This window comes from Python bivittatus, unplaced genomic scaffold (assembly GCF_059951505.1).
Source record: "Python bivittatus isolate LINGU-HERP-01145 unplaced genomic scaffold, Pbiv_v1 ctg000220_np1212, whole genome shotgun sequence".
NCBI lineage: Eukaryota > Metazoa > Chordata > Lepidosauria > Squamata > Pythonidae > Python > Python bivittatus.
In genome coordinates this window covers 1957756-1985146 of record NW_028277048.1, presented here as the reverse complement: position 1 = coordinate 1985146, position 27391 = coordinate 1957756, and the positions used below count along the sequence as shown (strand labels likewise).

At 41.1% G+C, this 27391-nt stretch overlaps 1 protein-coding gene across 5 annotated transcripts in view; it reads left to right on the top strand.

Annotated features, from left to right (window-relative positions):
* Positions 1 to 1651: 1651 nt before the first annotated feature.
* Positions 1652 to 27391, top strand: part of DOCK6 (dedicator of cytokinesis 6) — a 109961-nt gene continuing 84221 nt past the window's right edge. For 3 of the 5 annotated variants that reach the window (XM_088137624.1, XM_088137623.1, XM_088137622.1), the window contains exons 1-2: positions 1653 to 1850; positions 16016 to 16106. In XM_088137624.1, coding sequence (XP_087993750.1) covers positions 1807 to 1850; positions 16016 to 16106 — 135 coding nt within the window. In that variant the 5' untranslated portion in view covers positions 1653 to 1806. Of the gene's footprint in view, positions 1851 to 16015; positions 16107 to 27391 lie in introns of all 5 variants that reach the window. The other 2 variants (XM_088137625.1, XM_088137621.1) reach the window with 1 other exon arrangement.

Here is a 27391-nt window from a genome sequence, read left to right as displayed (position 1 = left end):
CGCTTACCGACGGTAATTGGGACCGGGAACTCTGTCATTTACAACAGCAATTCCAGCAATTCCAGTTGCCGTTGTTAAGCAAATCTCACATGGTCGCAGTCACATGATCTCCATTTGTGACCTCTTGCCGGCTTCCCCATTGACTTTGGTTCTGGCAAAGAAAGTCTCAAATGGTAATCAACTGACCGCAGGATGCTGCGACATTGTAATTGCAGGTTGGCTGCCAAGCACCGAAATCGCGATCATGTGACCACAGGGATGGTGTGATGGCCACAACTACGAGGACCTGTCCTAAGTACCCCTCATTCAGCACCACTGTAACTTCAAACAGTCACTGAATGAGTGGACATTAAATGAGGACTACCTGTAGTCTATAGATCACATGACTTGCCAGACTATGATGAAATATGAAAAGCTTGTTGTCAATTCTATATTATCGCTAGCATATGTTCCTGAAAATTTGTTGGAAAAATATTGCAATTGAAAATTCTTTGCCTGTTCAGAGGTCTGGTAACCCTAGGACTGCATGAATTCAGAACAGGTCTAGATGGCAGTAGAATTACTGTAGTTTTATTTCTTTTCTGCCATCTAGTGGCCATTTTCAGCCCAGGTCTGCCAGACAGTTTCAGATGGTGTTTTATGGTTTAGTCTTTTCTTCATCAACATTTATTGCAGTGTTGGACTTCAGCTCCCAGAATTCCCCAGCCGATACATCTTGATATTGCTCAAGGTTGAGAAACAGTGGTTTAGTGGAAAGAAGAAAGGCGGGGGGGGGGACATGAGTTACACCCAGAAGACAGTATCATGGGCAAGTATGCAGAGTTCAACATATGGGTTCATCCACCTCACTTCTTCTAGTAACTTGTTAGACCTCCCAGGTGGATTTTTATCCAAAGCTGAGACCTACTGACCTTTTCCATTGATGTTAATCATAATCAGTTATACATTTTGGTCGGCTTTGATTTAATAGCACAATCCTCTGCAGGCCGGTACAGCATGCCCCAGTATTAAAGAAGCATTACTTCCAAGTGAATACAAATAGGATTGTTGTCTATATTTATATGAAGTTGAAGATCTTTTTTAAAAAATCCAGAAACTACTTTCCTTGTTTTTAAATGATGCATGTTCGTGTTACAGCAGAAATAGCCTTAGGCGTTCCCTGGCAGGAAGAAATGCCGTTTCCGAGATAGTTTTTGGCATCCACCAGTACTTAGTCCCTTGTGGGAGAAAGTCAGAATCTGACCAGAAGTTTGCTTGTTGGCATATGACAAGGCAGATACATAAGTGCGTACGTCCGGAGGGGGACAGTGGAGAGAGGAAGAATGCACTCTGCCCATGTTCAGAGCACTCTCGTTCCTTCTTCTTTAATACGCATTTTTTTTAAGGCTAACGTTTCGCAATCAGGTCAGATACTCCTGCAGCTACAGCCCCGAATTGCTTTTGTCCATCCCCGCCGAGTGACCCACCCGGGAAACGAGGCTTCATTAGCGCCCAGATTCCGACGGGAAGGGCGGAGCAACGGAGAAAGAAAGCCTGGGAGCCGGAGAGGGTGGGCGGGGAAGGGATCGCCGCGGCTGCTGCCGCCTGAAGCCGGCAGGGGGCGCTTTGGTTCGTGCCGCTGCGACCGAGGACCCCGCCTGGGCTCCGCCTCCTGCTCGCTCGGTGCTCGCCGGCGGCTCAGTTGGCTGGCTCCCGCGGGCGGCGGCGGCTCCCACCGAAGGCAGCGTGGAGCCTCGTCCCGCCATCTCGCGCGCCGGGGCTCCCGGGCGGAGGATCGGCGGCGGGCGCGCCCGCGCTGGAGAGGGCATGGCGGCTTCGGAGCGAAGGGCCTTCGCGCACCGTATTAACCGGTGAGGGATGGATGGACGCCCGCATGCATGCTCGGGCAGCCCTCTCGGGAAGGACGAGCAGAGGGGGAGGCGAGACGCGAGGGCTCAGTTGTGGCCGGGGGCGTTTTTTTCGGGCAGCTGTAAGACCCTCGCCTCCTGCCTCCTGAGGAGGAATCACCCCACCCCCAATTCTTCCTCCAGTCTCCTCCCCCCCCCCCCCCAGTTGAGACTCGTTGATTCCCATTCCCCTCGAACTGCCCAGGGCAGCCTTGCAAGAAGTCCTGCAAAAGTCCACCTCGGCGGTTTCTTGCCTGTGTGGACTTTTCTCGTGGCTGCGTCCTGGAAGAAGTGCCCGGAGGGAGGGAAGGATTTCTCCTGAACACCTGAAGTCAGTCACTGGGTATTATCGGTTATTCAGATGTTCATTGAAAAGTCCGCCCTCCCCCCTCAATCAGTTCTCCCCATTTTTCTTTTTCTCTCCATTCAGCACATCATCTCCTAGTCATTCAGTTCCTTGCCCAGCTGCCTTGCTAAAACTAAGGTGAAAGCGGAATCGCATCCTTTAACTGTTTCATTGCACATGATCACTATAGATAGGCACTTAATGGCAAAGCAGTTGTCCCCACCCTTTGAGGCAGATTTTGAGCCAGTGCCCAAAATTTAATGGCTGTTCTAGGTGTATTAGTTCTTTTGTGCACATCTAAACTGGTCCATCTGGAGCCTGGGTTTATATTTAATTATTTTTGCACTGTTATCAATATATATTAGAATCAACAGGCAGGTTTTTCCCTTGAGAGGGTTGTAGTCTATAATTAAGGGTAAAAGAACATGGAGCTGAAAATAGCTGTACTGTATTGTCAGTTCTGTGCATTATAATATCAGTTTTCAGCGACCAGTTCTTCAACCCTTTGCTCTGTAGTACTAGAATAGGCATCAAGAAGGAAGGACCTAGTCTCCCTTTTCAGCTTTCTTTTCTCTAACAAGATGTGTGCTGTATGAAGAGGAGGAGGAGAGCTTTGGAAGGCCACCCCATGACTTCGATCTCAGCTCTCACAGAGAAATCCCTTGGATTCAGCTGAATTTATATCTCCACAGTGTGGATGGATGGGTGTGTGGGAGGCCATCAAAGAACAGATTGTATGCCGCTGTGACATTTCAGTAATACTGTACGCCAAATTCTGACCCTTTATTTTGAAGAACATCAATCTCTTAAGATAAGGTGGGACTTGCATAAAACATAGATGCAGATCAATAAAATATGCCTTGGAGTTTGAAATTAGTCTTGGACTTTTGTGACTAGAGGGGAAAGTATGGGATCACTTTCATCCCCTCTCCTTTCACATGCACATACCTTCAAAGATGGGGCTGCTACCTTGTTTGTCCTCCTTCAGCCATAAGGATGTGTGTGCACAACTATTGGGCTATTCGATGCAGAGGATCCGGGGAGCATTTGGTAAACCATCAATAAGATGCTTCATTCAAAAGCTGGATTTGGAAAGAATTGACATGCAGCTTAGTTTTAACTTTATGAAAGACATGTATATAGGGAGGAGGGCTGAGAATAGGTAAGACTAAAAAGTAGAAATAAGTGCCAAAACAGCTGAAGGCTTGGCCAGAATAAGCTTAACTGCTTTTAAATCTAGGTTTTATCTATTTGTTCTATTTCCATCTCGGCTTTCACTCAGGAGTTCAAAGCAATGTACATAATGCTCTGTCCTCTGTTTTCCCCACAACAACCTGTGCAGTAGGTTGGGCCGAGGGAGAGCGACTGGCCCAGCCTCAATCATCCAGTGGGTTTTAAAGAAAGAGGGAGAGCTTTACTTTGTGCTTCAGAGAGCGGGGCTAATATGTTCCTTACAAGTGTTGTTCAGGAAGTGGTGACAATTTAGGAAGCTTTCTACTACAAGCTTGAGGGTACACATACGTGTGGAGTAGGTCATTAACAAGGAACTAGTAATGCATGTTTAAATCTCAGTCTTTATGACTCTCTAATACTGCATGTGAATTGTTGACAGTATGTAAAGAAAGTAAACAGTCGTTTCTCTTGCTCCGGACAGGAAGGAACTTCAGCAGCTGCATTAAGGTTTTCTTTCTTTCCTTTTTGCTTTTTGTTTCATCCTTTTGCTTCCTTTTGACCGATCAATGGAAAGTTCAAGCAAATGTTTTTGGAATGAAGTCTTAATGGCTATTTATTGCTGTTGTCTGAGTGGCTCTCATTTTGACCTTTTCCTGTTGCTGTTCATTTTTGCTCCTTCTTTTGCAGTTCATTTACAGTTCTTGATTGTTAATTATTATTAACAGGAAGGTAGATATGTTCATCCTTTGCCTTGGGAGTGTAAGAGAGAAAGAGAAAGAAAATGTACCTGAATGAACCCTTTGTTCCCAACTCTAATTGAAAATGCAAGTGCTTATAATTTACTTCATCTGCAGGCATCAGTACAGTACTGGGAACCATGTTTAATGTTGGAGAGGTCTCTGAGACCGATGTGAAAATAATTAATTTGACCTTGTGCTAAGCTGTGAATACAAAAATCTCCAGTCCTTCAGCTGGAAATGTTATGTTTCAGAAAAACAGTAGCATTTTGAGCCCTTTGGAAAAATTGTAGAATATACATGTAAGTATTGATTTTAATAGAGGTTTAATATCTAATGTTCTCAGTAAAGTAAAAGAGTTTCAGGATATTCTTTTTTAAAAAATGAATTCAATTTCTAGTGCTCTTAAGAATGTTTCTGGGGCACTATCTTACTTTATGTAAAAACTAAAATGTACTTAGTAGTCACCGTGACTGTTTACTTAGTCATTATGGGAAAGATTTCTACCAGTGTCTTTTTTATTTAGGCTTCTGTGTTATGTTATTGTTTGTGACGGGTCTTCCATGTGTGTGTTAACAAGTATTCATAACAACCTGTTCTTTCTGAGTAAGAATAGGTATGACTTAAATATCAAAGAGAGATAAATCATAGCCCTTGGACTAGGTAAACCGTAGTCTGTGGCCAACCAAATTTACAAACCAAATTTACAAAAGATTTCAAATTACCCACTTTTGCACATTGACATTCTGGAATCTGGGATGAGAAGAAGCCTTGTTCTTTATTTTCTGCTTGGATATTGGTTCTTTTTTGCCAAGTATTCACTAATTTGCTCAATTGCATTTTTCAACCTGATATATATCAGTATTTAAGAGAGAGACAGAGAGAAAAGGAACATCCAGGAAATATTCAACAGTATCCATTGGCTTTTGAAATAATGTGATGAGGACTTAACTGTTAATGTAAAGTTTTGATATTTGCACATAATGTACCTTTATAGAAGGCAGACAGTTGTTACATAGCCTAAGTGAGCTCCAGTTAACCTAATTTGCAAATAAATGGAGGATAGAGGTAACAGTGAGATAATTGTGGCTGTGGAGTCAAATAATAGAGATGCTAAAGTGGTGATATAGAAGAAAACTTGTCCATAGAAAATAACTTTTTAGTTAAAATGTTCTGCAGTAGGATAATGGATTGACTTGGATGGTCCCTTTGTTCTCTGTGAAGTTCACATCAGAATTACTTTTGAGGCAAATCCTAATTTGCTGAATTTCTGCACTTGTTAGTATTTGTTTTACAAAGCGGGTAGACATCAAACCGCAGTAAGTAATTGTTCTGCTTATTTTTCATTCTTTCTCTGCTCCCCGTTCACAACTATTGAACTTGCTTGAGTTGTACCTTGAAAAGAAAATGTCTTGCCCTGAGATTTCCTGCTGGGACCACTGAAATACAAGATGAAATTGAATTCCCTTATTTGTAATTGTTTAGCAACATCTGCTATTTCCCTTTTTAAATTATTATTTCTACAGCTGGATGTTAAGCTCCCTGTTCTAATGCAAGACTTCTACAGAACGTTGGAGAGGATCATGGAGTATGTGTGTCAAGCACTCTTCTTTTTCTGTCCTGTTTTTAGGTTTAAATTTTCTCTCCTGCTGGATATTGTTCAATCCCATCTGTTCACTTCAGCTTTCCATCAGTGCTTGCGTGTCTAGACATCATTTGACCTACGATGCTGCCGCTGCCAACACTTCACTGAATTTGGGAGAGTACTGTGTATTTAGGCAGGCAGATGCCCTGCCATATAGGAGGCAATTCAATTTTCTTGTGGACTGCTCCCAGTGTCTGATGTGACTCTGCTACACACACACGCACAATGTACAGCAGGAGTTAACATGCATTGGTTCCGTGTGGATTCAGTGATAAAGCAGCTTCCTTAGCTAAAGGAAAGGGTGAGGTGGCTTCCTGATCGGGTCCCAAGAATCTAGGGCTTTGTCCGTTTCCTTCCAGGCTATAAAGCTCTCCTTAATTGCAGGTTGTTGACAGCCTCCTGCTTCCTCTGCCTCTTGCTCCAAATGCCTTTGATCTTGTTAGTAAATTCAGTGCACAGCTATCCATTCTGTTAAGAAGTCTAGTTGGAAACAAATATATGCAGGAAGATCTTTTTTCATTTCTCTGCCCCTTCTCATTCTGTTCATAAATATTTCTCAATAAACTTTCCAAACGATAAGGGAGTGTATAACTTGTTCTGAGCTGAAGGCCTCACTTGGTGTTTGAGTGGGGACTGGAAGTGTATTCCATAAAATGAGGAGTGAGGCTAGGAAAAAAACAAAATTTGACTTCATTTTAATTAAAATACAGTGAATGTGGCTACTCTACACTCAAATGTTTCATGATGCTGCTACTGCCACACTGAATATTATAATTCTGTAAGAATTGCGGATTGCTTTTTGTATTGTTGAGATGAAGAACACACTGTGATAGGTTTATTGTGGAATATTTTGAAAATATAAATGTGAGCTACCTCCATCCCAGGATGAAACATGTTAACAAAGCTGCAGATTACAGAACAGAACAGAACAGACTTTATTATGGCCAGTGACTGGTACCAAAAAAAATTAAATAAATAAAAAGCAAAATATCCATGTATAGTGGTGCTTAAAAGTTTGTGAACTTGTTTGAATTTTCAGTATTTCTGCACAAATATGACCTAAAACATGAGCTGTTCTCCACCCAAGTTCTAAAAGTAGATAAAGAGAACCCAATTAAACAAATGAGTCAAAAACATACTTTTTCATTTATTTATTGAGGAAAATGATCCAAAGCTACATATTTGTGTGTGGCAAAAGTACGTGACCCTTTAGGATTGTCAGTTCATTGGAAGGGGAAATTAGAGTGATAATCAGGTGTGAGCGTGGGAGGTCATGCCTTATTTAAAGAACAGAATTCTAAGTCTTCACTATCAAAGTCTGATCTTCACAATACAGGTATGTGGAAGTGCGTCATGGCTTGAACAAAGGAAATGTCTGAGAACCCCTGAAAAACACCAGGTTGGAAAAGCTTACAAAACTATTTCCAAAGAGTTTGACTCCACCAGTCCACTGTCAGGCAGACTGTGTACAAATGGAGGCAGTTCAACACTGTTGTTACCCTCCCCAGGAGTGGTCGACCAACCAAGATCACACCAAGAGCAAGGCATGTAATACTCTGGAGGGTCTCAACCCCAAGGTAATGTTTAAGGAACTACAGGTATTCCTCAACTTATGATGGCAATTGGGACTGGAATTTCCATTGCTAAGTGACGCGGTTGTAAAGAGCAGCTGTATCACTTAGTAATGGCAATCCCTCCAGTCCCAGTTGGTGGTGTTAATTGAATCCCATGATTGTTAGGTGAGGCAACTTCCTGCCAGCTTCCCACAACCAAAGTCAGTGGGGAAGCCAGCAGGAAGTTGCAAGTTCCAGGTTGGCAGGCAGTAAGTGGCTGCTGCTGGGTGGGGGAGGGAGGGAGAAGGTGTGGGGGGGTGCGGAGGAAGCATAGAGAGGGTCGGGGATGGTGCATGAGAATGTGAGGGGTGCATGAGAGGTGTGGGGAGGGCGTGCAAGAGGTGCGACACAGGCCAGGGAGGGTGTGAGTGAGTGCACAAGAGGCATGGTGAGGTTGGGGAGAGTGCATGGGGGTGTGCAAGTGGCTGGTGCAGTGAGAGTGTAAAGCAGCTAGGGGAGGGTGTGTGGGTGGCAGAGACTTACCCCAGCAACTTGTGACCTTCCCTGCTGAATTCCCCATTGAGTCTTTGGTGATCACGTGATAGAAGCGTGCTACAACCGGTCATAAGTGCAAACCGGTTGCCATGCTCCCAGATCACAATCACATGACTGTGGGGGTGTTGGGATGGCCGGAATTCTGAGGGCCTGTCATAACCACCATTCGTTCAGCACCGTTGTAACTTCGAGCGGTCATTGAACAAGCGGTCTTAGGTCAAGGACTACCTGTAAAGGCCTGTCTTGCATTAGTGAACGTCAGTGTTCATGAGACCACCATCATGAGAACACTGAACAACAGTGTACATGGCAGGGTAGCAAGGAGAAAGCCACTACTCTCCAAAAAGAACACTGCTGCACTTCTACAGTTTGCAAAAGGCCACATGGATAAGCCAGAAGGCTATATTGCAAGAATGTTATGTGGATGGATGAGACCAAAAGAGAACTTTTGGGCTTGAATGAAAAGCATTCTGTCTGGTGAAAGGCAAACACTGCATTCCAGCATGAGTACCTTATCCCAAATATGAAACGTGGTGGTGGCAGTATCATGGTTTGGGCCTGCTTTGCTGCTTCTGGACCAGGTCAGATTGCCGTCACTGTTGGAACTATGAATTCTGAATTGTACCAGCAAATTCTACAGGAAAAGATCAGGTTATCTGTCTGTGAACTGAAGCTCAAGAGAAAATGGGTCATGCAGCAAGACAGTGACCCAAAACATATAGGTTGTATGACCACAGAATGGTTAAAGCAAAAGAAAGTTAATATTTTGGAATGGCCAAGTCAGAGTCCTAACCTTAACCTTATAGAAATGTTGTGAAAGGGCCTGAAGTGGACAGTTCACGTGAAGAAGCCCACCCACATCCCTGAGTTGAAGCTATTCTGTAGGGAGGAATAGGCTAAAATTCCTCCAAGCTGATGTGCAGGACTGATCAACAGTTATCAGAAATGTTTAATTGCAGTTATTGCTGCCCAAGATGGGCACACCAGTTACTAAAAACAAATATTCACATACTTTTGCCACACACAAATATGTAGCTTTGGATCATTTTCCTCAATAAATAGATGAACAAGTATAATGACTCATTTGTTTAATTGTATTCTCTTTATCTAGTTTAAGGACTTGTGTGGAAAACAGGTCACATTTTAGGTTATATTTATGCAGAAATATTGAAAATTCAAAAGGGTTCACAAACTTTTAAGCACCACTGTACGTATAGGTAAAGTTAATAAATTGCAGTGTGTCACTTTTCCAGTTTTTGTAAAGGACCAGCGGATCAGGCTCCAAGTTCTGGTTTATAGTAAGTTTACAGTTTTGTCTGTTGGTGAATCAGTGTTTGTTTTAACTGGATATTGATTTAATGACTTTTGATATTTATCTCATAAAAAATTGTGACGGAGAGGTATATCAGTTGCATGGTGGGACAGATTTGGAAGGTTTCTCTACATGTTTGTAAGTTTGGGGAAACTCTAAAAATACATTTCTGCAAATCTGCAGCATACAATTGGAAAAGGTTAGTTTTAAATTATTAACTGGCATCTACCAGTTCTCCCTTCAACCCTTGAAACTGTTTGGTAGTTATTTGAGAAACCTTTATAGGTTACTTTAACCAGGGTGATAGATGCTTCTCTTAAAACATAGAATCAAAAGTGTCAAGGATCAAAACATAGAATCAACCTACCTGAAATAAAAGGAGAAAAGCAAGGCGGATATTTAAATCAGTATTTTCTTTGGGGTATGTATGAGTATTACTCAATTACAAAGTTCAGCTCATACCGTGATGGCATTGGCCCCATATTTGTAGGGCTGTCAGCAAAGTGACATGAATATGGCTCTATTGATTGCCTTGGGCCTCAAAAACCAACTTGTTTCAATATGCCTTATGTTGCTGTAGGGTTTTAATGCTGTTGATTCTTCTTGCACTTTAATGGTTGGTTTATCTGAGTGTAGCCTTCAGGCTTTTTTCTACTGCTTGAACTGCTGCCTTAGCCTGATTATATTTCACCAGAATTATTCTTTTATGTAAGCCACCTTGAGATGGTTTAGCTCTAAAATACAATTGATTAATCGTTAAAATAATTCAATATCAATGGAGCTTCCAGGATATAGAGCATTGGTTCTCAACGGGGGCGGTGGGAGGATGCTGAGGGGCGGTGAACTTGTTTTGGGCGGTAGGGGGGTGGTGGGCATGTTTTGGCATTCGAACTTAATTTTAAAACTCCCCCAAAAATTTATTAAATCGATTATCCAGTTTACACCATTTGTACCAGCAATAAAACGAACTTACGCGACGGCTGCCCTCACGCACTTCTAGGAATGGTGAGACGAATTTGTATTCTAGGTAGGCTGACCTTGAAGAACTCGGCACTACGATTCTTCTCTGATCCCAACCAGCACAGCGCGTGCGTCAGCTGTCTTCCCGTGCAATTAATTGCAGTGCGTGCGTTGAGCGTCCTTTCAATATGAATGTTTGATTTGACCCGGGGGCGTTGAAAAATTTTCCACTCCTTGGGGGAGGCGGCAGCTTCAAAAAGGTTGAGAATCACTGATATAGAGAATTGAACTTTTATTTGCATTTTATTGGGAACCTGAAATAATTGCCTTCTGCTTTTAACCACAGGCAATCTGTTATGTGCTTGCAGGGCCTTGTTAGGTGCTTAAAACTTCAGAAAGGAAGTTGTTATTCATGAGCTTAAAAGTAGGTGAGTCAGATCTGTTAGTAGCTGAAAACTGTAAAAGGCCAAACAGGAACATCTTCCATTTTCAAAGGGCTAGTTCGCACAAAATACTAAAAATGTTGCAGTTTGTAAATTTTTTGGTTTGTATAGACTCACTTTTTAGGACTCAGGTTATACACAGACCAGGCTACAGAGGCTGACAACCTATGATTTAAGAAACCTGGATACCTTTATGTGAAATAACATCCAGAGGCAATTTTTCCTTTTGTGGAGTTTTTTTAAAAATAAGAATGCAGGATATTCTGATTTGTGTTTTAAAAGTGTAACCCCTGGCACACTGTGGAGATGTGATGCATAATCATTACTTTTTCTGCATTCCAGCTCCTCACAGATGGCACATGGTTAGATGGATTCTTAATTTTTATGTCATATCACATAATTGGAATCAGCTAAAATTGTTAAGCAGTCTGGGAAGAAAGACAAAATAGGGTATTTTATTGGATCTAGCAAATGTTGGACGTCTAGATCTCAGCTCTGTTTTAGTAGAATGTGTGATTGGGTGGAGTAAAAAAGTATAGAATTTCTGCCCTGCTAAAGAGTATTGCTTGAGACTTTTTGTGTTCTGGTAAATTTTTAGCATTGGATCTCTAGAAAAGTTTCACAGTGCCGGAGAGGTTGGCCATGCAGAAAAGAGCTTGCCAGTTTCACAGGAAGAGTGTAAAAGCTGAATCAGTCCAAAGACCCTCGTGGTTCATCATTCGGTTCCTGCAAAGGCCTGTCAGACATTAGTGGGAACCATGCCTGACCAGCATCATCTTCCTTTTCATGTTCCCAAAAAGCCTACAGCCGTTGATATTCTACAGGGCATCTTCTTCTGCCTTGCTTTATTTTCTCTTAATTGCCTCCCAAAGAAAGTTGGCACTACAGTACTTTAAATTTAATACTTGAAATCCCTGAGAACAAGGCTTCAAGTAACTGATTAACTTGCCTTCAAGTAAAACTATTTGTTGTTTCTCTCCTTTATACAATATTGGTTCCATGGCAAAATCCTATAATTTATATAGACTTTTTTGTGTAATGTTCCTTCCAGTAATATATTATAGATTTGTGCCAGTAATGACCACAAAAGTTATATGCTGTCAAGACAATACTTTGGTATAAATCATCAAAATACAATTGGTTTGAATATTGGATCCTGTTAGTTTTTACTTGAATACTACAGGTAGTACTCACTTAATGATGATAATTGGGACTGTAATTTCTGTCACTAAGTGACAGGGTCATAAAGTGCGATATCATGTGACCATGCTGCTTACCAACATCACGGGATGCTGTGATGTTGTAATTGTGAGCCAGTCACTGAGCGCCTGGATCATGATCATGTGACCATGGGGACACTGCGACTGTTGTGAGTGTAAGGACTGATCAAGTACCACTTGTTCAGGATTGTTGTAAGTTTGAACAGTCACTGAACAAGTAGTCATTAAGCAAGGATCATCTGTTGTAGTTTTTGTTTGCATAAAGTTATATTCTCTATTTACAAATAGAGTAGAAAAATCATTCTTAAATTTAAATTGGGGTTTTAAAAAATTAAACCAGAGTTAAAAACATATTTAAATGGTTCATTAAAAAATAAATGTAGCTCATAGATATTATCCAGAAAATAACTTCTAATTATACTGCATTTGACTGGCTAATATGGGGATGAAGATCTGGAAATAAATCTTGCATTTGCCATCTCTCTGGGGGTGCACAGATTATGAAGGACAAAGAATGAAGCATTTGAGAAGAAGGAGGCTGAATCTGGATTTAAAAACAAGTAACAGGGAGAAGAATAGCAACTGAATCAAAACACGAGCACAACACAGTTTGCAGAATTTGAGGAATGTGTTTGGGGTCCTGAAGTGTACTTAGTTAATGCTTAATAGTGGTAGCAGCTGTACAAGAGACTTCATTTGGAAATATTTTAATGAAGCCATGGTTAAAAAGCTGGTGATGGATGTTCTCTTACTATATTATGGCAAAAATATGCTCCTGATAAGTGAGCGGGGTGTGAGCCATTGCATTCTGGCTTCTTCCTTTGCAGCTGCTGAAGTCACATGAAAACTTTGGGTTATATGAGATCTTACAGCTTGCCCCACGTCATCTGTGCGGATTTGCTCAGTGGGACAGAAAAAAGGGGGTTGGAGGAATTTCAAAGAAAAAAATAAAAGAATAAAGGCCTCCCACCTTTCCATAAAAAGAGGTCTCGGTGGGTGCTGAATTGCTTGGTTTTTACACTCTCATATATTGTCTTCATTTGGGAGATGGGAGGTTCTGATTTAGCAGTGTGAACTGGGTGGGACAGAAAACACAGCAGTAAGACTGGGTCATAAAATCCCACATCAGTGTAAGTCATTGAATAGAAAGCTATAATTTGAACATGTAATAATGCTGTAGAAAAGCTGCTTTGCCACTTAACCTTTTTCAAAGTGTCTTGCACCTCACTGTGCGGCTTCAAATAGCCCCTAGAGATTTGCTAATAATACAGAGGGTGTGTTTTTCTTTCTCTAATTGCTGCAACAATGAGGTACTTAGATACTTTTCTCTCTCTTTCTCTGTCTGCTTTACAACTGGCTTTCTGAACACAATAAGCAACATGTATCAGTCTTATGTAACAGCTTCCTCATTGTAGGAAGCAGTCCTCTTGCTCTTTTCCATTTTTCTCCTACTGCCTGTTTGTACCTGGTACATCATGATACATGTCTTCCAATTTCAGTTCCTGGTTCAGTGGATGGAGCCAGAGGATTGAAAGTACACCCACTTGGTGTAGTGAATTTTCAGTAGAGTCCAACAGAAGGAATTCATTGGGATATTGCACTGAAGCCAGTTTGTAACTTATTCAAGAAATCAGAGCTCTGCACTTTAGCAGAATCAGATAAAGTAGTGCAAACCTGTTCTTCATCCACCTTGGGCCATAGGAAATTTAAAAAACATGGAATTCACAATGGAATTTATTACACAAACATGCACAAACAGAGTAAACATTTTGGTCCAAGCAAATTGCGCTGGGAGTCAGTAGAACTCACTCTTCTAAAGACCCAACTCTTCTAGAGCTAAGAAGCAGAAGAAGATACTCATTTTTTCACACCCACCCTCTCCAAAGGAGAAGACCAAGTTAACTCCCACTGTGCTCCTCTCTGTTGCCAGAGCAGCAACTGAAAAATCTCTCCTTCCTCTCTCTCACTATTGGAAGCCTGCTGGAATGGCCTTGCCTTAGCTTTTAAAAAAGCTTTCTATAGTTGTCTGCTTGCTTTCCTTCTCATTTTTTCAGGTTCTTCTGTTTTTTGTGGAAGTGCCACAGCGGTGTGGAAAAATCCCCATATGTGGTGGCCTTTTGTGTTTGAGCAAAGAACACATAGTTGATAGCTCTGTTTTTTTGCCTGAAACAAAAGAAGCATATTTAATGTCTGGGGGCCTTTCTGTGGAAAAATGCCCTACGTGCCTCGGAGATGTTGCCTTCCAGCACCTCTGTGACTCCCTGAGTCTGATCCTTCCTTCTCCAACACAACTGCATCTATTCTAGCTGCCTGGGGATTGGTTTCTCTCACTAAAGTGTGCATTAGGCAAGGGTCTCTTTAGTTCAAACTTGTTATTCCAGCTTCTTGTCTGCTCAGATCTCCCTGTTGATCCATCAGTTCCAAAACTGAAAAAGAGAAAGGGTGAGGAAAATGGAGGAGAGATGTGGCTTGGTTGCCATTCACCCTGGGGATTTTTTTTTAGGATAGAAAATGAAGACAGGGCCAGGGATCACCTGGTATGCTAAACCCAAAGAAGCCACCTGTTTGCCATGTTGTGTGAATGCAACTAAGGTGTGGAACTGGTGGCCAGATGGGATGACAGGTAGGGAGTAGGGAGCACAGCATCTGCAGACCTCAGGGAAGGCAAGAGGGAAAGAGGCTGCATGGTGCATGGCTGATGGGGAGAAGAGGCCCAGACTCAGGTGCCTCCTCAGATACGAAAAGGGCCTGCCAAGCTCACCAGTTTGGGTAACTGCTGGTAAGAATGGCACTCAGCTGCTTCTGCTGTCATGGCCAGGCAGCCGCTGTGACCTGGGGCAGGACTTGACCGAGAGGATGGAAAGCCTGGCCACTCTTCTGCCTGCCCCTCCAGGGTGTTTGCACCCAGGGCTTGGCAGGCAAAGTGAGCCTTCCATGCCACCAGAGGCCAACCGGCCTCTGCAGGAGGGAGGCATTGGTCGCTGTTTTCATTCCCGCTGACTGCTTCCGGATGAGGGGAGGTTCAGATGCTCGGAGTCCTGAGCTAGAATGCAGTGCAAAAATCCTCACGTCCTCCGGCGGTTGTTGATGGTCTTATTCATCATTATTCATGGGCATCACCCAAGTGTACTTGGAGGGGGGGAGCATCACAGCACCACAAAGCTTAAAAATCCCTCTTGTAATAGATACAGTAATATTTTGCTGCTCCCTGTTGCAGCTTTCTAGGGATCATACATATGTACATACTAAGCATTGTAGTTGGTAAACCATGACGTTTGGCTTGGCATGTTACGATGCATTCACTAAATAATGATTATGCAAATTATGGATTATAATATATTAATTTAGCCACAGAGAGATATTATGTAAAGTTCATCTTCAAAACTGGCTTTATCCAGGTTATCTAAAAAGGAACCAGGTGCTCTTCTAAGCCCCACTTTTCTTTCCCCACTTTTTCCCCACTTAGCCCAACTTTTCTTTCCAGGTACTACAGTATATGTTAAATGTTCAGACTGAAGATTTCCGCATGTTGGGTATTTTAATAAACAACTTCCTCTGATTTCTTAATTTTTTAAGTTCATCTCTTTGTGTGATGGGATGGGATAAAAGAAGAAAGGAACAGGAAACAGAATTACTTTGTTGCTCTGGCCATTCATATATTCTGATTAGATATTAGGAATATCTAATTTTCCACCCATGTGCATTTCCTGAGAACTAGTATAGAGGACTGTCTGTCATAGCGGATGGAGGACTTCTTTGGAGTATTAAGTTTTCTTTTCCCTGAATGGGTTATGTCTTACTGTGAAGATGATATCATCTGATCTCAGGATGGGGGGCTGGTTTTGTTTGAAGAGAAGCCAGAGTAAAGATCAGTTTGTAAAGGATGTTTATAAAAGATGTTCATCTCTCCTATCTTATTGGCACTGAATGAAGGCAGGGGATCTCTTTTGAAGCTGGAAGTGGAGTAGATGGAGACAGTGGGTGGAGATAATCTGAAACCCAGATTTACAGTTTTGGGGACTACTGTTAATTGAGGTTCTGTTGATTTCAAAATAGGTGTATATTTTGTCATTGAAAGGGTTGCACTCTTCATATTTCCAGTGAAGTGGAAAAGGGTTGAGAATATGTATGATACAGAAATGAAGAGAAAAGTGGATGTTTCACTATTATCTTCCTACCTCACAGGACTGTGGCAGCCGAAGTGAGGAAACAAGTGTGCCGAGAATATGGCAACTCACCACAGCTCTCCAAGAAACGTAGTGGCACCCCACAGTCGGTGAGTTATCTGGCAGTATATTATGGTGGGTTATGTAAGAAAACACATCTGGTTATTAAAATAGTAAACAAACTGGTAAACTCAAGAACCACAATAAGTTTCTGGTGCGTTTGAGAGAACATTTACTCAGTGCACAGTAGCAGCAACTTACTTAAAGAGAATATTTTCCACAGTAAACAAAATACTTTTGAGAAATTCTATAAAACTAAAATATTTTAAATGCAGATACTTTGACTTAATATAGCTGTAGTACAAAACAGTTCCTTCTAGTTTTATCTCCAGTGTATCTTCTTTTTTCCTTTCCTAGAGCACTGTTGGAGTGAATCAGACTGAGCATGAGTAAGAATCTGTATTAGGGATAACATCATGGTGATAAAGAGCAGTGAAATGTTCTTATTTTTCTTGTCTATTGCAATGGCAGTATCTGCCTAACAACTCTTTTCAGAGCAACTCAGTCCTTGCTGGAAAGGTATAGGGTGCAGGACCATCTACTGGGCTGCTGTGAGGAGTATTCTTGCTATTTGACAGATAAACTTGCTCAGGTTCACTCAGAGTTGGACTCCAACTGAATGGGTCCAGTTGAGCTGCCCTGGCCAAGGTCTTATCTGGAGCAAGTTTGATTCTGTGACTCCCAAGGGACAAGATTCTCCAGTCTCTTAGCTTGGCCATTTGTTTGTTAGATCCAGGCCCCTCCTAGATGGTTAAAGACACCAGGAGGTATAATGGTACAGTGGGGCAAAAAAGTATTTAGTCAGCCACCAATTGTGCAAGTTCTCCTACTTAAAAAGATGAGAGAAGCCTGTAATTTTCATCATAGGTATACCTCAACTATGAGAGACAAAATGGGGGGAAAAATCCAGAAAATCACATTGTCTGATTTTTAAAGAATTTATTTGCAAATCATGGTGGAAAATAAGTATTTGGTCAATATCAAAAGTTCATCTCAATACTTTGTTATATATCCTTTGTTGGCAATGACAGAGGTCAAACGTTTTCTGTAAGTCTTCACAAGGTTTTCACACACTGTTGCTGGTATTTTGGCCCATTCCTCCATGCAGATCTCCTCTAGAGCAGTGATGTTTTGGGGCTGTCGCTGGCCAACACGGACTTTCAACTCCCTCCAAAGGTTTTCCATGGGGTTGAGATCTGGAGACTGGCTAGGCCACTCCAGGACCTTGAAATGCTTCTTACGAAGCCACTCCTTCGTTGCCCGGGTGGTGTGTTTGGGATCATTGTCATGCTGAAGACCCAGCCACGTTTCATCTTCAATGCCCTTGCTGATGGAAGGAGGTGTTCACTCAAAATCTCACGATACATGGCCCCATTCATTCTTTCCTTTACACGGATCAGTTGTCCTGGTCCCTCTGCAGAAAAACAGCCCCAAAGCATGATGTTTCCACCCCCATGCTTCACAGTAGGTATGGTGTTCTTTGGATGCAACTCAGCATTCTCTCTCCTCCAAACACGACGAGTTGAGTTTAGACCGAAACATTCTACTTTGGTTTCATCTGACCATATGACATTCTCCCAATCCTCTTCTGGATCATCCAAATGCTCTCTAGCAAACTTCAGATGGGCCCAGACATGTACTGGCTTAAGCAGGGGGACACGTCTGGCACTGCAGGATTTGAGTCCCTGGCAGCGTAGTGTGTTACTGATGGTAGCCTTTGTTACTTTGATCCCAGCTCTCTGCAGGTCATTCACTAGGTCCCCCCATGTGGTTCTGGGATTTTTGCTCACCGTTCTTGTGATCATTTTGAGCCCACGGGGTAAGATCTTGCGTGGAGCCCCAGATCAAGGGAGATTATCAGTGGTCTTGTATGTCTTCCATTTTCTAATTATTGTTCCCACAGTTGATTTCTTCACACCAAGCTGCTTGCCTATTGCAGATTCAGTCTTCCCAGCCTGGTGCAGGTCTACAATTTTGTTTCTGGTGTCCTTCGACAGCTCTTTGGTCTTGGCCATAGCGAAGTTTGGAGTATGACTGTTTGAGGTTGTGGACAGGTGTCTTTTATACCGATAACAAGGTCAAACAGGTGCCATTACTACAGGTAACAAGTGGAGGACAGAGGAGCCTCTTAAAGAAGTAGTTACAGGTCTGTGAGAGCCAGACATCTTGCTTGTTTGTAGGTGACCAAATACTTATTTTCCACCATGATTTGCAAATAAATTCTTTAATAATCAGATAATGTGATTTTCTGGATTTTTTTTCTCATTTTGTCTCTCATAGTTGAGGTATACCTATGATGAAAATTACAGGCCTCTCTCATCTTTTTAAGTGGGAGAACTTGCACAATTGGTGGCTGACTAAATACTTTTTTGCCCCACTGTATGTGGTAATGACCTTGGGAGACAGGAAGAAGAGCCACAGCATAGACAACCATCATGTAAAAAATATCTCAGCCCACAGGAGGAAAATGGGCATGGGAAGCATCTCAGAAGGGACCCTTCCTAGTTTTCCGGAAAGTAAAAGTAAAGGAGGGGGGAAGTGCTTTCAGACTTGTAAGTTTCTATTACTGTAACCTTACAATAAAGGTAAGGTTATGCTCATGGTTTGTGCTTCTTGTCTGGACTACCTCAAAGGGCTGACAGGAGGTGACCTGTGGTTAGGTCCATGTGGTGGTGTCTTTGAGGGACAGGGTGGTTTCCTCAAGAAGTGCACCCTCTCCTCAAGACATCACTGGACCAAATGGTCCTGGAGAATTACTGTTCAGTCTGCAACCTTTCCTGAATAAAGTGTATTATTTGGACCCATTCCAGTCAGGTTTCAGGGTGGGGTTTAGTACAGAGATGGCATTGGTTGCACTTGTTGATGACTTGTGATGGAGCTGGGATGGGAATGATGCGTCCATCCTTATGTTTCTTGATTTCTCAGCTTTTGATATCATCAACTATGGTATCCTTTTGGACCAGTTTAGGGGATTGGGGCAGGAGGCACCATTACACAATAGTTCTCCTTTCTCTGTGGCCAGTTTCAATCAGTGTTGATGAGTTGGAGGCTGCTGCAGGGTTTGATGCTCTCTCTCCTTCTGTTTAACATCTCCATGAAACTGCTGGGTGAGGTCATCATCTGCCAGTTTGGGTATCATCAATATGCTTGACCCCTGGCTGGCCAAGTGATGTGGTCAAAGTCCTAACTCAGTGCCTGGAGGCTGTGCTAGTTTGGATGGGGAGAAACAGACTCAGGCTCAGTCCTAAGAAGACTAAGTGGCTGTGCCTTTTGAGGCCCCTCGGATCTGGAGGGATTCCATCATTGACTCTCATGGGGTTGCACTTTCCTACAGGTAATCCTCAAGTTAGGATGGCAATTGGGACCAGAATTTCCATTGCTAAGCAATGTGGATGTAAAGCACAACATTGTGTGACTGCATTGTTTAGCGATGGCAATCCTGGCAGTCTCAGTTGCTGTCATAATTCCAGGACCATGTAGGTCATTAAGCAGAAAGAGGTGGAAGTCCCAGGCAAGCAGGCCAGTGGGTGAGAGCTGCAGGTGAGAGATAGAGGTGGGCACTAGAGACCATGGATGGGTGCTGCAGGTGGGCGTTAGCGAGCATGGGTGGGGAAATGGGTGCTGTGGGCAAGCACTAGGGAGTGTTGGGTGCCATGGGTGGGAGGTGGGGCAACAGCAGGCAGGTGGACAACGGTGGCAAATGTGGGCTATCCCGAATTTTGATCATGTGACCACAGGGGCACTGTGATGGCTGAACTTGGAGAACCGGTCCTAAGTCCATTTTTTCAGTGCCATCATAACTTTGAACAGTCACTGAACAAATGGACATAACCCGAGGACTACCTGTATTTGAAATTTGTGCACAATCTGGGGGTCCTCCAATTACTCAATTGTGTGAACATATTTTGCTTTCTTACAAATATAGAAATTCTTTTCATTTAGATTATTCCCTGGTATTTTATACCTTATTATCTGAAGTTAAAACATATGACTTAAATGCTCTATCTCTGTCATAACATGCTACTATGAAATTAACAGCTTCATTTGACAAGAATTTACATATATCTTTCAAATGGCTTTTGAATGTATCTTTCTTGAATGGTAATGTTTTTATTAAGCAGATGGAATAGAATTATTTTTAGCAACAGAATGTGTGATCTCTGTTTTTGGCATGATTTATTAAGTACTTCTCTTAAAAAGAAGCAACGATTAAAGTTAATTCTTTTGAGGAGAAATCTAAAGAATACTAATTCTCTAGGTATCCCATCCAAGTCTTGAGCATTACAACTAAATATGAACAAGTTTTATTATACTGTATCAACTAATGCTCCTGGAAAGGAACTCTAGTAAGCTGTTGACTTTAAAACAAATTAAGTAACATGACACGTATCTTCTGTTCATGACATCTATTGGGAAGTATATATAGATTCTAGATTAACAGCTTTTAGAAAGAGTTATTTCAAATTGTATAATTCCAGTCTCTCTTCAGTAGATGAAGAGAGAATATTTTTAAATAGCTGTAATAATCTCACACTGTATCACACAACAGTTTACTAACATCTTTTCTGTTTTTGTGGTTAATTAAATCTGTGAAAGGGCTTATAGTCCTGATATTTTTCCAGGTGACTAGTACAAAAGTATGCCTTTATCTCCGGTTTTATCGGAGGTATATGTCAAAGCTTTTTCAAAGCTCATATTACATAATTTCAATGAGGCAATATTGCAATCTTTTTAAAACAAGGTAAAGATCTTATAGTCTGTTTCAGTTAAAGACCTCTTGTTCAAAAAACTTTGATATTAAGGTTTTACAGCCCAACCTGGTTGGTCAATTACAGCTTGTTCTTCCAGCTCTCATTCAACCAGTTTATGGTAAATTTATATGCGTTATCAAGTGCTGACTAGATGTTTAAGTGAAATGGCAAAAAAGTAGTTTTGCAGGAATATTTTTATTTAATAAATATATGGTTAATGATGTTCCATGATATTCTTCATTTGCAGGCATCCTGTTTGAAAACTTACCCTTCCTTGTTATTTGTCCCACCCACAACTCAGCATTAGAGATGGTACCTGAAGAATCTTCCCTAACTTTCCAACAATGTCTAATATGCCCTCGATGTTACAAGGGCGATCCTCAGACTGAGCATTCCCTGCCTTGTAGAGATCAAGTATCTGATTTTTGGAATGGTGGATTGAGATGTCTTCATTTATGAGGCTAGGAATAAAAACAGTCATGGTACCCCATATGTGTCTCCTTACCATGTCAAGAATGAGTCTGGGAAGCTGAGAGAGAAGAGGCTAGAGGGCAAGGAAGCTGTGTACTTCTTGCATTTGTGAGACCTGTCTATCACCTCTCAACCTGTCAACTTGAGGGGGGCTCTACTATAACGCTAAGTCCTCCATGAGTAGGATGTGGGGATTAAAGATTGTCCCACCTATTGTATTGAATTTTAATTGCTGCTGCTCCTTCAGCTCCGGGTAAAGGTAGTTTCTGGTGTATAGGTGTTCCTTTTTCTGAGGGATACCCTGGTTTACCAGGTAGTTTCTTCCTGGTCCAATGTCCTTGAATAGGACAGGTGGAGACAAAACAATGCCTGTTTTGTTAGTTTGCCAGCATGTTAGTTTGTCAGCTTCCTGGGTGGTGTTAGGAAAGCAGAGGATATGCTAAACTGGGGCACTGGCTGTCTTTGTGAAATGTAACTGTTGGTGACCTGCAAAAATTGCTCTGTGCAGCTTGACTGTAGTGCAAGGATGTATAATTTTTCCCAGGCTGAGGGTCATATTTAGTTTTTGAGTGGCATGTTAAGCATTGCACTCCAAAAACGTTCAATCATATTTAACTTTAATAACACTTGCTATGATTATCCTTCGGTATTATATTAAAAATTACAATTTGGTAACTATTTTTAGAAGTCTGTAGGGACCACATCCAAGTTTTTGGCAGGCCTGATGTATCAAGTTATACACATTGGACTTAGTGGAAGCAATGTTAAGATATCCATTCAGTTAGAGCTCGGTTGTTGTTTTCTTTTTCTTTTACCCTCTAGCTGCTTTCTTTTATGCCTTAGTTGGCTCTTAGCCGATAACTAATTGTTCTTTGGCAGAGGGTAAGGATGGGAGAGTTCGGCATTGTTGATTAACAGACTTCTGTTTGTTTAGCTGATTAGCTGCCTCTTGGATGTTGGCTAAATTTCTTTGTCCTTTGTCAATGTGCTGAGAACAGCTGCAGAACCGCGGCTATCTTTTGGGGCTTTGGCATTTGTTGCCTTTTGTTATAGTGATCCCCAAATCTCCCACTGTAGGGTTTTCCAAGGTAGCTTCTGGTGTACACTGGGACCTCGGGTTACGAACGCTTCTGTTAACGAACTTTTCGGGTTACGACCAGCTCCGGCTGCAAAATTTTGCTTCAGTTTGCGAACTTCGCTTCGGGGTACGAGCAGGATACGCGGCCATTTTCCCTCCTGTGACACGGTCCGCGGCCATTTTCCGCCCCGACACGTGGTCCGCGGCCATTTTCCGCCCCTGACACGTGGTCGTAGGGAGGGGGACTCTCCCTCCAAGCAATAGCCGCCTCCCTGTCCTCCACGCCAGAACGGATTAACGGTAATTACATTGAACCTTATGGGGAAATTTGCTTCGGGTTGCGACCAATTCGGGTTGCGGCCAGAGTCACGGAACGAATTAAGTTCGTAAACCGAGGTTCCACTGTATATGCATCTATTATAGAAAGATATGGAAGATTTCATCTCCTGAGTGTGAAAAAGCTCAGAGTCAGAAACTTTGGGAGTGGGGCTTATCTTGAAATATTTAAATTACTTTAAAGAGATAACAGTGGTTGCAATTTAATAGATATCTGGGGTATCTACTTTCCTTCTTTCAGATTATTGCTAGTCTTCTTTGGATTTTTTCAAAAGATTCCTATGCATCTGAGAATTTATCAGAAGAAAATTCAGTCTCTTGGTTACCATGTAGCTCAACAATAGAGAGCATTTGGTAGCTAGTTTAAGTGGCTGAAATTTGCCAGAATCTTTATGTTCCTTCTTTTGCTGTTTCTCATGAAAACAAATGCTATATTTAGGCACTTTCCAAGTGGCCTGTGCAAAATTATTGTGTCTCAGGAGAGATGAATCCAGCAGTTGTTTCTTCTTTCTCTTCTTGGAATAATAACAGCTCCATAGCACAACAGTTCTCTGAATTCTGTTGTATCTTCACTTGTTAAAGGAGCAGAACTGTGCATTGTGTAATGGTTCAGCATTAGCTGTTGTTTTCATTAAACAACTATAGCAATATGTTTGTAGTTTTATTGAAAAGTTTTCTTCTAACCCAGTATGTTCTAGTAAAATATAAGTTTATCCAAATGCCATAACTTAATGTCATAACTTAAAGGACAATGTCATTTTTGCAATCACATTATATTGACAAACTCTGTGGATGTAAAACTGATGTTAAATGGAAAAAGCTGTTACAATGCTAGTTGGAATTGTCAATGCAACATCAACCAAAAGGCCAGTCCTTGGAAATGGAATATTTTCCAGTTCTTGAGGACAGTAGTGAATTACATTGTTGTAAAGGCTTCTGATCTCTAATTCATCTTCAATCTTTCCTTCAAAATTAATGCTATCAGCAGTAGTATCATAACCATCTTCTGAGAGTTGATGAAGTGTATGCTTCAGAGCCATCATCAAACTCACTTACTTTCTCGGTATTTCAGAAGCCTTGCTGAAAACAATTATCTTGCATTTGTTGCAACTCCAGTAAGTTTTAGTGCTGCCTTGACATCCAGGCCCTTCTGCTATAACAGTGATGCTGTAGGTTTTGGACATCCCAGTACCTTTAGGATAATAATTTCAGTAAGAAAGAAAAGGGAAGACTACTCATTTGATTGTACAATCCAATCACTTTAGTTTTCAGATGATCAGATTTTTCATCAGGGGAAGTTTTCACTGATAAATCTGAGCGTAGAAAGAATGAAACATTTACTAGAATCTGTAACCATAATCAAACCCAAATGCCCGGTCGATTTTTGAACCCAAAGTAATTTTAGAACAGTCTTCATAAATCTGAGCAACATGCCCTTCTTAAAAGAGAGAGATTTAAACACACACATATACCTGTTCACTTAAGTCAGAATATTCTTTCACCTCAATCATTGTTAGCAAATTAAATTAGTGATTAAAACAACTGAACACTACCAGATAATGCTTTTTTTTTTTTTATGACTGAGGAATTAGCTGGTCCAAATGTAACTGAAGGCATTCAGTGTTGACAGAATTTCAGATGTACTTGGAGCGGGTTATGAATAGCAACACACCATTTAATTGACTTCATATTTACAAGATACCAGAGAACACTTGGTAGATCTTCAGCCTCTTGCTTATCCTTAGCCTCATCAGCCCACAGTGTAAGACAAGGACTTCTGTTGGTTTGCTTCATAATATTTTATACACTTGTCTCACTCATGATATATATTGTTTAATTTAGATTTCAGGGCTTGTGTACTTAGCATTTGTAGGAATGAGTGCTCCTATTTTTTTACAGTTTTTAATCTCTTCTCATAGAAAATTTAAGTAACTGTAACCTGTTTGCATCTACTCCTAACTAGAAGACAACTGATGAACATTGGATCCCCATGTATGGTCAAGCATTATAATTTCTGAGAGTGGTAAAATATGAGACTGTGCAGTTTTATTTACCTGAGTTCCTTGTTGTGGTTACAGGAAATCAACTGAATGTCTTGTTGATTTCTCAGAAAAAGGTTCCCTTTCAAATCATTGGTGGGCCTGTTGATAATAATGAAGGGTTAAATCCAGCAGTTTTTTTTTCATCTGATAAAGGTGTTACATTGTCCATCTCAGGGGGTTCTTGAAAAGAAATTTACAGTGGATGTTTGCTTTGAAGTGATTATGACTTATTTTTAAAAAGGGAAAATGAAAATAGAAATAATAAAATTTTAGTTACTTAGCAGAATTGCAATGAAAAGCTAATAAACCTGTGATCTTTCAGTAAGCTTATTTGCACTAGAAGTACCCTTTAAATGAAAGCTCAATATGTATAACTGGAAGGTTTTTTTGTCTGCTTGTTTCCATAGGCTTCTCATAATGGAAGGTCCTAAGATCAGGTCATTTATATCTAAATCTGGCACAGCAGAGGCAGCCGAACATTATGAGACCAAACCCACAACTAAGATTGGCAATGTCTTTTGAGAAAGAGGTAGTAGCCTATGGGTCTAAAAGCTGTTAAAAAGAAAGACGATTGTATGTTTTCTGTATCTAGTCTAAGTCGCTTGCAGAGTTATAGAAAGTAGAAACATCTCACCTTGCCTGTGCAGTTATTTAAACATCATTAGTCTGAAAACATTCAGGGGGAAGGCAGAAAGGAATTTAGTGGGGGCCAGACCTCTTTTATTCCCCCTCCCCGCATCTTTGTGCTCATGAGGCCATGTATAACTTCTATAAACCTATATTTACGTGAAATGAACTATGATACACTGAGTAAGAAAATCCTAAACAAGGTTGCTCAGTTGATATAATTTGTGTGGAACCTAGTTTCCTCCATTCACTTTTAAATATATCCTTTTAATTCCAGAGTGCATATACAGAGCCAATCATCTTTTGCAGGCTTTTGGTTTGCTGAAAATGCTTTTTCATGTAGAATCCTGTAGCAACATGAAAAAGAAGAGTTTTGTTTTAAGTGACGACTTGTTTTAAACCATAGTTAGTGGTTAAGATGGCAATAAAATAAAAATATGGATTAGAACATGTTAAGATCACACAGATAGAATCTGGGGAAGTGAATAAATAAAAGGTAAGCTTCTTGGCAACATAAAGGAAGCCATGCAGGCATTTGCACACTAATGGGAATTTTAAACATTGTTATTTAAATACGTTTTCTGTTTTACAATTCTATTTGTATTTGTAGAGTACTGTATTGATAAAAGGGCAAGCTGATAGTGGCGTCTACTTTTGGAGGTAGGCCTCATTCCTTCACGTGCGGAAGATGCTGCCGCTCTCTACCATTTTCCTCCTTGAGTACTAGAAAGCTTACCATATTTAGCATGTTTTTGTGGCAAAGTATGAGATGTACCATATGTTGCACTATTCTCTTTTGGTATAAGTACACAAAAGGAATAAGAAATAGGCATGCTATTTCAAGAAATTTAAGCCATGGAATAAGAAAAGGAAAAAGAAATATAGTTAAGTTTAGTTTATACTAATGCCATCCCCTATACCTGTCCCTACCTTTGCATCTCTATAAACCATCCTTGCTGCCACCTCATCCATAAACCGCTTCATTCGTTGCATTCTGATTCAGGGCGTCATTATCTCCAGCCAGTCCCAATTTCCTGTACTTCCCCCTTCATCTCGGTCCATCTGTCTTGTGATTGAATCCGTGCCTGCTCTCTCTATATGACAAAACCATCTCAACGTACTACTTTCATACTGGTCACTCCCCTTTGATTTCAGTCCACATTCATTCAAAGTCCATTCATTCTTTGCCGTTTCTTCTTGTTTTACCACATACATTTCTTAAATGTCCTATTCCCTTGGGGAAGAAGGGAAATCTTAGATATATGTTTCTCGTGACATACTCTCCCTTCCATGCAATTAGGGGGCAGAAATTTATTGGTATAGACAATCATTTTCTCAGATATTCATTTCTCACGGCAGACTACACATAACCACCATCTGTTCTGTGAGTGTTTCAGTTTATTAAAATTTCTCCATCCATTTCCCCATCTTTAGTAAATATTCTGCTAAGGTAGAAATTCAACCACATGTTCTAGTTTTTCTCCATTTATGTAACTTGCAATTATTCATTATTTAAATATTAAAATAACAAAGCTATAGGTGTGTGGGTTAGGGACATGAATGTGTGTATAGTTTTGTGTGCAGATGATTTTGTGTTGGCTAAGAATTAAAATGATTTGCAGCAAATATTAGATAGCTTGTATGGTGCAGCGAGGAGTATGCATCTGAACAGGAAAGACCAAGGCAGTTGTGTTTGAAAGAGAAAATGGAGGAAATAATTGCATGACATGCATATTTATGGCAAAAAATGAGAGCTAGCAGCTTTACATACCTTCGTGCAATGATCATTACCTTTAAATGTAATACTTTATTCAATCTAATAAACTTTTACCCTCTAGCTAGGGGGAAAAGGTCCTGTTGTGAGGAATGACTGTTTGTTGATGAAAGATGTAAAAATGTAAAAGATATAAAAATGTCTATGGGGGCCTGCATCTGCCCACCTGATTAGAAAGTGAGATGTGAGAGATAGATATTTCAGGTGAAACATAGGTGTAAGTTGAATGCAGTGGAGATGATGGTGATGGTGATGA